Raw genomic sequence first — 9,846 nt, 5'->3', positions numbered from 1 at the left:
GGGGTCAAGGTGGATTCATTCCCCCACCCAGTCTTTAGTCTGCTTTCTGCCCTGCTCCATGGAATCCTCTCTAACGGGGTGAAATGCCTAGTTACAGTGCCAACGTTTTAGGTTCTCAAGTGGTCGCTATAGCCATTAATAACAGTAACAGCGACATTCACAGCCCCCTGTCGGGTACCCTCGAGCTGCCCTGGGCGAGAGCCTAGGCCCTCATCCAAGGGCTGGGAAGACTCCCTCGAAGCATCTTCCGGGACCTCTCCCCAGGAGGGTCTGGACGTGCAGTCCCGCAGCCCGGGCCCGCCGGCCGGGACTGGCTAAATTGGGAGTGCGATTGCGGCAGGAATGCGGCGCGAAGGCACCTGATCTTGCGCGGCTGCCGGCTCTCCCTCTCCGCGCCCAGCCTGGGTCTGGGAACCTGGGTCCGCCCAGCCCACCCGGGAGGCACAGAGGGCGGGGAAGGAGTGCGCACAACCCGCGCGTACACACTCAATTACTTTTGACAGTTTTCTGAGCCGGGCGGGCAGGCGGCGCGGAGCCGGCAGCGCTCGACTTTCCCGCCGCTGGAGGGGCGGGGCAGCTCTGGCCCCGCCCCCGCCGTAGGCCCCGCCCCCGCAGGTTGATGGCAGCGGCAGCTGGGACTGCGGCGACGCCGGGCCCCGGAGAGCCGCAAGCAGCGGCCCGAGCGCGCAGAGGAACGCCCGGGCCCCAGACGCCGCGGACACCCGGAGAGGCAGTTCCGGCACCCTGACGCCCTCGGCCCCCAGCGCACCCTTAGCCCCCTCAACAGAGGAGTCGCAGAGTGAGCGCCCCTCGGCCCACTCAGGACCAGGTACCAGCCCCCCATCCCACGCCGCCACCGAAGCCACCGCAGCGGGCGGGGTCTCTCGAGGGGGCAGAGATCTGCGCCCCCTCCCCCGCGCCGCCAAATTCGGTCCCGGGCGGGGCGGACTTGGTGTCTATATTTGGCCGGACAGCGGCCCGCGCGCCTTGCACGGCCCCGACACCTCGTCTCCTAAGAACGCAGTGCCGGGGCAGGAGGCCGGAGGAGGGTGCGGGGAGGCCCGGGCCGCAGGCCTGGGGCCGCAGAAGCGGCGTGAAGGGCACAGGGATGCCCGGGGCTGGGGAGGGGCAGGAGTCAGTGGATAGGGCTTTGGAAAAGCTCGGTGAGTCCCCTGGGGAAGAGCATAGCACAGACCCTGGCTGAAGAAAAGGCACTTCACCCTCCCCACTCCTGCAAATTTGGCCCTCGCGGGGGGGGGGGGGCGGTGAGGACCCCACCCCAGGAGAGTGCAGCAGGAAAGGGGACCCATAGGAGAAGCGGGACCGAAGTATGGTAGGCAAAAGCCAGACCATGGTTAGGACCATGTGAAGAGAGGAGTGGAAAGAGGAGAGATCCACCTTACACTGCGTCCCCCTGTAACAGGATGGGAGGAAATTGATGAAAACAGTAGCAGGACAGACTCGGTTAGCTGGCAGGAGGAACTTCTCCTTGGCAAAATTTTAGAAAAAGACAAGAGCCCATCTGCCCGAACTATGTTAGAGATGCAGAGTTCGGGATCTTGGGGGGCTGCAGTCTTAGCCCCATAGCTGGCCTTGAGCCAAGATCCCAGGACCAAGGCCTCTGATTCTGGACAAGGTGTGGCTGGGAGAGAAACCATTTCCTGAGGAGATGCTTATCCAAGGCTGACAGCAGGAGGGCAGCCTGGCATTGAGGCTCCTCCCCAAACCACTTCAACTTCCAGGAAGCTTTCAGGCCCAGTCAAACTCTGCTGTTCCCTGCGTGGGTCTCAAAGGAGAAGTCAGGCCCCAAATCCTAGCCCCTTGAATTTTTAAGCAGCACTTTATAGGTGGCAAAGACCTTACCCTTTGCCATTCTTTCATCACCTGGAAGAAAGCTCCCTGTTCTAGGACCTGACTCGTAGCCAGATAAACCTTCTCACTTGCCACCCCCTCCCTGCTCTTCCTTCCTCCCACAGCTCACAGGACTAAGGACCAAAGGCACTTCTGGGCACTGAGATCCTCCATTTCTACCCACCGCCATGAGCCGGCGTGTGGTTCGGCAGAGCAAGTTCCGCCATGTGTTTGGGCAGGCGGCAAAGGCTGACCAGTCCTACGAGGACATCCGTGTGTCCAAGGTCACATGGGACAGCTCCTTCTGTGCCGTCAACCCCAAATTCCTGGCCATTATTGTGGAGGCTGGAGGTGGAGGTGCCTTCATTGTCCTGCCTCTGGCCAAGGTGAGGGATGAGGGGAAGAAAGCAGGTGGGAAGACACTGGCTGTGGCCGCTGGGGACCCCTCCTTTGGTCAGGAGGGCAGTTTGTGTCTGTTGGCGGCTCCCTGTTCCCTAAGCCCTCGGGGACCAAGTCGGAGGCTCCCTCACCCTGCCCAGACCAGCAGCAGCACAGTGGGCTGCACCCACGCATAGCCCGGCCCCTTCTCCGAGCAGCGCCCTCTTGCCAGCAGGGACCACAGGTTGTTATGGAGATAGTTAGGAAGCAGGGGAGCCAGGGCCTGACCCAGATTCTGTTCCTGACTTGCCCAATGCCACACCCCCTCATGATCTTTCTCCCCCAGTGCACGGTGACCATTTGATTAAATCACACCCCAGAGCAGCACACTGAGGAAAGGGTCAAGCTCTTTCCAAAGAGTCCTGGTCACCTCCCCACTATGGTTCTTACAGTGAGATGGAATGAGAACAAAGGGCAGGGGGACATCACACATAAGGCCAGAGCCCTCCCCACCCCAGGGATAGGGGCCGGGCAGTTACCGCCCCCTTTGCTGAGGAACCTCAAACCCCTTGGAAATCTCCACCCCCCAGGATGGCCACCCCAAGTCATGACCTTGATCTGGTCCCTACACCTTGTTAAGGGAGACCCCGCAGGTGGCAGGGTCAGGAAGAGGCCTGACAATAGCCAGTGACTCATTCCGGGACAACGCAGACATCATCCAAGGACACCATCCCTGGGGCTCAAATTTCAACTGAGCCACCTCCTCACCCAGTACAATGGCCATTCCAGTGCCACACGGACACCCCTCTCCCCTACTTATGCCAGCCCTGGCAAAAGTCTCAGAGCCCCCCCATAAAAAGCCCGTAAAGACCAAAAGTAAGTGAGCCCCAGCTCAGGTTGGCGGACAGCAAGCACCAGGAGTGCCTGCTGCTGGTGGTTCCAAGGTCAAGCCAGTGACAAGGGGGAGATCTGCCAAGGGTGGCTGGGAAAGGGCTGTTGGCCACTGCATTGCATAGTACCTCCCCTTGACCTCTTCTACCAGGGGCTTCCTATAGACATTCTAGCTGGAGGGACAAGCCCAACAACAGTCTCCTCCAAGTAGGTGTTTTTGCAAGAGCACTGGACTGAGAGTTCAGGTCTTGGCTCCACCTGTGTCTTGCTGTGTGTCCTTGGCTAAGCCATTACCTCTCTGAGTCTGATGCCCTGATACTAAATGGCTTCAACTCTGTCTGCCTCCAGTGGAGTACAGGAATGGTTGGATGGGGTTGGAGGGGCAGAAAGGGCTTCACAAAGAGAAAAGAGGTGATAGAGTATTGAGATGTAAACAGGTCACTGCCCACCCCCAAAAAGCACACAGGAAAGTGACCCTAGAGCTCCCTCTCTGACCCCTCCAGACAGGACGCGTGGATAAGAACTACCCCCTGGTCACTGGGCACACTGCTCCTGTGCTGGACATCGACTGGTGCCCACACAATGACAACGTCATTGCCAGTGCCTCAGACGACACCACGGTCATGGTAGGAACCAGGTGGACGCTGTGGGGCAGCTGGGCAGGGGGAGGGGGGAAGGCTGCCTCACCTGCGCTAGGGAAGGTGGTAAAAGAGGTGCTGGGTCCAAGGGCCCTACCCTGCCCTGCCCAGCTCCGGGGCTATATTTAGCCACATGCCCACCCCCTCCCAGGATGCACTTCTTAGGACTAATTATAGCCATGGCCAACTTGAGGCCTGAAGAGCAAGGGGCAGTACTCTGCAGTCTCCCGGCTAGGGTGTCTAGAGAGGTCCCTGGAGAGCGGGCAGTGCCCCCTCCTGGCTCCCAGCTGCTTCTGCCCTGGGCAGGCATCATTACATCCTGCCCTGCATTTGACCCTTACCACTCAAGAGAGCCAGTAGGGGTGGGGGTGGGGGTGGGGGGCAAAGTTGGGGAGGAGTAGAGGGACAAAGCAGGCTCCTGATGGCACTCACCCTATGCCTTTTCTTCCCTCCCAGGTGTGGCAGATTCCAGACTACACCCCTATGCGCAACATTACGGAACCCATCCTGACACTTGAGGGCCACTCCAAACGTGTGGGCATCCTCTGCTGGCACCCCACTGCCCGGAATGTCCTGCTCAGTGCAGGTCTGGGGGCCTAGGGAGGGGTCCCTCCTGTAGATGGGGCCGGGTGGGGGGTGGGGGCAAAGACAGGACCCAAGTAACGGTGACGGGCTGCTCCGGGCAGGTGGTGACAATGTGATCCTCATCTGGAATGTGGGCACTGGGGAGGTGCTCCTGAGTCTAGACGACATGCACCCGGACGTCATCCACAGCGTGTGTTGGAACAGCAACGGTAGCCTGCTAGCCACCACCTGCAAGGACAAGAACCTGCGCATCATCGACCCCCGCAAAGGCCAGGTGGTGGCGGTGAGTGCCAGGCTTGGCTGTCCCCAGCCCCTACCCTAGGGACCAACTGTCAGGCCCCTGTGCCCTTAATCCTCTGAGTCCCTAGTGCCGGCTCTCGCCTCCCCCCCCCCCAACCCGAGGCAGTTCCGCCCCCCCAGTGTCTGCAGCCACGGCTCCCAGCCCTAATTAAGCCCACAGCCCACAGTCTTCTGCCCCACGCCGGTTCCCTCCGTTCCCCGGCATCTGAGAAGCTCCGAGCAGTGCTCTTCGAGTTGTAATTGAGCAGGGGAGACGCTGCAAGCTCTGTCCTTCCACCAGAACCTGCATGACACATCCCGGACCCCTCTCCTCTCGGCCGGCACCCAGCGCCATCTTCCAGGGTCTGGGGCCCGACACTGGCTCTCCGGCAGGCCCCTTTCTGCCCGAGTCGACCCGCTGGGCGAAGGCGGGGGGAGAGGGGGCCACCCCCGCGCCTTGTTAGTCCCAGCTCGGTGCCCCGGGAGGGCGGCGGCACCCGCCTCGGCAGCCTGACTCGGCCGCGGGGGGCGGGGGCGCGGGGCACGTGCATGTCTGCGCCGAGTGCGCGCGGCGGGCGCTCTAACCCACTAACCCCGCGAGCAGGAGCGAGCCCGGCCTCACGAGGGCGCCCGCCCGCTGCGGGCCGTCTTCACTGCGGACGGGAAGCTGCTCAGCACCGGCTTCAGCAGGATGAGTGAGCGGCAAGTCGCGCTCTGGGACCCGGTAGGCCAGGCCGCGCTGGCCGCGCGCGCTCGCTCCTTCGCTGGCCCAGCCCGGAGCGCCCTCCCAGGCCGTGGCCGCTGCCCGAGAAGGCGGAAGCGGAGCGGGGAGCTCCCGTCTGGGAAAAGCCTCGCTGCGACCCCGGGGAGCCGGCCGACTTCCCCTGCTCTAGGGATCAGCCTCTGAGGGCGCTTCAGGGCTCGGGACCTGCCGAGAGGCGCGCGCCTCCCGCTCTCTCCGGGCCCGGACGCTCTCCAGGCCTGGGGCCAGCCGGGCCCCCCCCCCCCCCCCCCCGGAAGCTGAGTAGTTAGGCCCTCTTTCGTCTCCACCCCCCCCGCCCCCCCACCCCCACCCCCGTCTCTCCCCGGCCAAAGTCAGCAAGCTGGTTGCTCGTCCCTCCAGGCTCCCTAGGGCAGGCAGCCGGGTGACGCCTCTCCCTGTCTCCCCCTCCCCCCAGGAGAGGTTTGCGGCCCACGAGGGAATGAGGCCCATGCGGGCCGTCTTCACGCGCCAGGGTCATATCTTCACCACGGGCTTCACCCGCATGAGCCAGCGAGAGCTGGGCCTGTGGGACCCGGTAACGCAGCTGGAAGCTTGGGGTGTGTGCCCCGGGGACTGGCATCACGGGAGAGGGGCCAGGCGCCCCCCCCCGCAGGGCATGCCCACCTGGACTGGGCTGGAGGCTGCTGCCCCCTTTGCAGCGCCCGCCATCCCCACACCCACCCCTCTGCCCAGTTTTGCTGCGTCGCCTGAAGGAGCCCACGCCGGCACCCCCACCTGGTGATGCCGAGTCCCTGGGGGTGGTTTGCGGTGACTGCATGCGGCGGCGCAGGGGCTATTTGTGCGGGGCACTGAGGGTGATGGGCCCCTGGGAGGGACCCGCAGCTCGGTTCACCAGAGCCGCCTTGCGAACGCACGGGGTTTGCAGCGGGTAGGAAGTGTAAAGGGGCTTCAGGGGATCCAGCAGTGGCACGGTGGCCGGGACAGGGCTGGTCACGCCTCCTGTGCTCGGGCAGAACAACTTCGAGGAGCCAGTGGCACTGCAGGAGATGGACACGAGCAACGGGGTCCTACTGCCCTTCTACGATCCCGACTCCAGCATCGTCTACCTATGCGGCAAGGTGCTTGGGGCCGGCAGGGCAGTGCAGGGGCTGGGTAGAGATGTCGAGGGCCCCGCCTGGGAGCGTCTCTGAACCGACTGGTTTTGCAGGGCGACAGCAGCATTCGGTACTTTGAGATTACCGAAGAACCACCTTTCGTGCATTACCTGAACACGTTCAGCAGCAAGGAGCCTCAGAGGGGCATGGGTTTCATGCCCAAGCGGGGGCTGGACGTCAGCAAGTGTGAGATCGCCCGGTCAGCAGCCTTCGCCCTTCTCGCTTGCATGTCTGTCCCCGCTTGCCATCGGGGAAGACACAGGGGCTTCTCCCCTCGTGTAATCTTTGGGAAGGAGTGGGGGTATTTTGTGTGTGTGGGGGGGTGTCAAACAGGCTTGTTTCGGTGCCAGCCCCAGCGTTAACATTCTCTAAACTTCAGTTTCCTCATCTGTAAAATGATGATAAACACCCGATCAGAGATGTTTTACCAGTTGGACCAATAATGTGTTTTGAAGTGCAGTGCATGGTAGGGGCTCAGCAAGTGTTGGTCTCCAACCCACTGGTTCCAGGCAGAAAAGGGGGTGGGAGCCGGCGGGGGTGCTGAACCCCGCTCCCTACCTTATAGGTTCTACAAGTTGCACGAAAGAAAATGTGAGCCCATCATCATGACTGTGCCCCGCAAGGTGAGGGGGCGCGGAGAGGGGTTGGGCGGAGAGGGCTCCGAGGCGGAGGGGAACGGAGCAGGCCCGGCCCTCTGCGAACACTAGTCTTCCTGTCCCCCGAACCCCCGCAGTCAGACCTGTTCCAGGACGACCTATACCCAGATACTCCCGGCCCCGAGCCGGCCCTAGAAGCGGACGAGTGGCTATCTGGCCAGGACGCCGAACCCGTGCTCATCTCGCTGAGGGACGGTTACGTGCCTCCCAAGCACCGCGAGCTCCGGGTCACCAAGCGCAATATTCTGGACGTGCGCCCTCCCGCCGGCCCCCGCCGCAGCCAGTCGGCCAGCGACGCCCCCTTGTCGGTAAGATCCGGCTCCGCTCCACCCCGGCCCAGTCTACACATCCCCCTCCCGCCCCCTTCCTGACACAGCCTCTTCTGTCCTCCGCGCCCCCGCAGCAGCACACTCTGGAGACGCTGCTGGAGGAGATCAAGGCCCTTCGCGAGCAGGTGCAGGCCCAGGAGCAGCGCATCACGGCTCTGGAGAACATGCTGTGCGAGCTAGTGGACGGCACGGACTAGTGCGGCGCGCGGGGGGCAGCTCCGAGCCTGGGGGGGGGCGGGGGGCGAAGCCGGGCGGGGAGCAGGACTCGGCCCCGCCCCGGACCCCGCCTCTCCGGGCTGGGGCCGGGGACGGGACTGGGAAGGGAACTCCTTGCCCTCGCGGGAGGCCTGGACAAACGGAGCGTCGCGGAGACTCGCGTCTGCCTGGCACCCGCCTGGCCACGTGCCTCGTCCGGGACTCAGCAGGAGCTGGCCTTGGGAGGCCCGGGGTGACGGGGACCTCAGCAATGGTGCTGCACGGCGAGGCGGGGTCCCTTCTGTCTCCCGCCCAGGGCAGGGGAAGTGCTTAGTATTAGCGCTGTTCTTGGGGGTGTCGGGGAGCTTGGGCTTGAGCTCAAAGGGGTGGCGATGCGACGGGTCTCGCCAGACCGATTGGGGAAAGTTACAACGCTTGTCCCCCTAATCAGCTCACTTGATTCCGCTGCCCGAAGTGGTAAACCGGATGGCCGTCACCCTAGTTCCACAGACATACACAGCCCGTTGGCCGCAGGGCCGAGCCCAACGGTTACACCCGGCGGGCTATGGCGGGGGGCTGTCTCCCTTTTTTTTCACCCGCAGGGGAGAGGGCGGCTTCCTCACTGCAGCGCCGCCGGAGAACTAACCAGAAAACTGGCATGGAAGCAGGTTCATATCCCTCTTCCCGCCCCCCCCCCCCCACGGCCCCCAGCCCTGTGCTGTGGCTTTGGCTCTAGGACGAAAACAAGACTCACTGAATGAAATATTTTACTAAGTGCTCCGTCTGTGCCTCCTGCATGCGTGGGGGTGAGGGGGCCAAGACCCCCGGCCTCTGCAAATGCTGTACCCCACCCTGGGCTTGTGGGGGTGCTGACATGCTCAGGACCCACCCGGCATTCTTTTACCTCAGAGCCCTCCCCACACTGAGGTTCAGAAGGAACCCCCAACCTGTAGGTGGGCGTTCTTCCCCCAGTAAAGCCAGCCAGGAAAAGCCTCGGGTTTGAAGCCTCTTTTATTTGTGCCTCAGAGTCAGTCCGGTGCCCCTGGCATCAGGGAAGGAGGTGAGAGGAACAGTTTCTCTTTGTTCTTTTCTTCCATCCCTTTTGTGTCCCTGCTGAGCCTCACCGGCTGAGCCAGGAAGGCCAGCCTGAGAGAAGGCGGACAAGGGTGTGCGGTGGGCCCCTGCCCCTAGCGGGGTCTGTGCTTCTCTGGGTGGGTGGGGTGGGGCAGGGGAGAGCCGGGGGTTAGCACCATTGGATGAAGGGTTTGAGAGTCAGCCCCTGGCTGGGGGCAGGTGGGACACACGACCACAGAGGGCTAGCAGCAGCTGGTGGGAAGGGGTGGGTGGTGGTGCCAGGGCCCTGAGCCCGTGAGAGGGCTCCAGGGTGCACCTGCCCATAAGCGGGGCCAGGGTACAGGGTCTAGTGTTCGCCCCCAGCCCAAATATTGTCCCCCATTTGCCAAGACATCATGAAGGAATCAGGCCTTGCCCAGGCCGGGGGAGGGGGGAGGGGCGGGGGGCACCTTGGACACCCTCCCTGATCACAAAAGTGTGCCGTGGGGATGGGGACTCCAACCTCTGGCCGCCCAAGGAGAAACTGGGACCACCCTGAGACCCGGGAGGGGTGTGGGGGGGCTGGGGAAGCCGGGCACCCCGCTAAGTGCACTTGACGCTGAAATGCCGGGGTGAAGGAGGAGCTGGGCCCTCGACGTGCTGGTTTGTGTCTGGGACAAAGCAGCAACACAGCACGTGGGGAGCTCAGCTGCCCCCCTGGGGTGAAGAGCGGAGATGCAAAGGCTTCACGGACAGTGTCCTACAGTGGGTTCTGTGAGCAGAAAAGGAGGACCGGCCAGAAGGAGCGAGGGATGGGGGACACTGCTCCTCTAAGGACCCGGCTCCCCCTCAGGACGGCCTGGCCCCCTCGGACAAGTCTGAGCCCAGGATAGAGTGGTGGGCGTCAGGATACAGCAAAGCAGGGGGGACCGGGCCGTGCGAGCTGCCTCCGGGGCCCTGGCCGGGACAGGTACCCCGCGGGCGCGCCGAACCCCTCCCCGGCTGGTGCCAGGGGCTCCTCTCCGGCCCCGAGGGCCCCGAGGCGGCGGCTCCAGTCTCCCGGCCGCGCTCGGCGGGCACGCGGGCCCGAGCGAGTCTGGCTCCGGGGCGGGG

The 9,846-nt window shown here is 63.6% G+C and overlaps 1 protein-coding gene across 4 annotated transcripts; it reads left to right on the top strand.

Annotated features, from left to right (window-relative positions):
- Positions 1–615: 615 nt before the first annotated feature.
- Positions 616–9,826, top strand: CORO6 (coronin 6). 4 transcript variants are annotated; one of them, XM_032428702.1, is made up of 12 exons: positions 622–829; positions 1,977–2,237; positions 3,624–3,746; positions 4,215–4,344; positions 4,445–4,626; positions 5,227–5,346; positions 5,801–5,920; positions 6,360–6,464; positions 6,554–6,699; positions 7,066–7,123; positions 7,234–7,464; positions 7,560–9,826. In XM_032428702.1, the coding sequence occupies exons 2-12, from the start codon at positions 2,040–2,042 to the stop codon at positions 7,680–7,682; spliced, it is 1,536 nt and encodes a 511-aa protein (XP_032284593.1). In that variant the 5' UTR covers positions 622–829; positions 1,977–2,039; the 3' UTR covers positions 7,683–9,826. The 4 variants fall into 4 exon arrangements, with proteins under 4 accessions (XP_032284594.1, XP_032284593.1, XP_032284597.1 ...); XM_032428703.1 differs by lacking the exon at positions 5,227–5,346 and having other exon boundaries at positions 616–829; XM_032428706.1 differs by lacking the exon at positions 5,801–5,920.
- The last annotated feature ends 20 nt before the right edge of the window (positions 9,827–9,846 follow it).

Source organism: Phoca vitulina, unplaced genomic scaffold, assembly GCF_004348235.1.
Source record: "Phoca vitulina isolate PV1807 unplaced genomic scaffold, GSC_HSeal_1.0 scaffold40, whole genome shotgun sequence".
NCBI lineage: Eukaryota > Metazoa > Chordata > Mammalia > Carnivora > Phocidae > Phoca > Phoca vitulina.
This window is presented reverse-complemented; position numbering and strand designations above follow the sequence as displayed.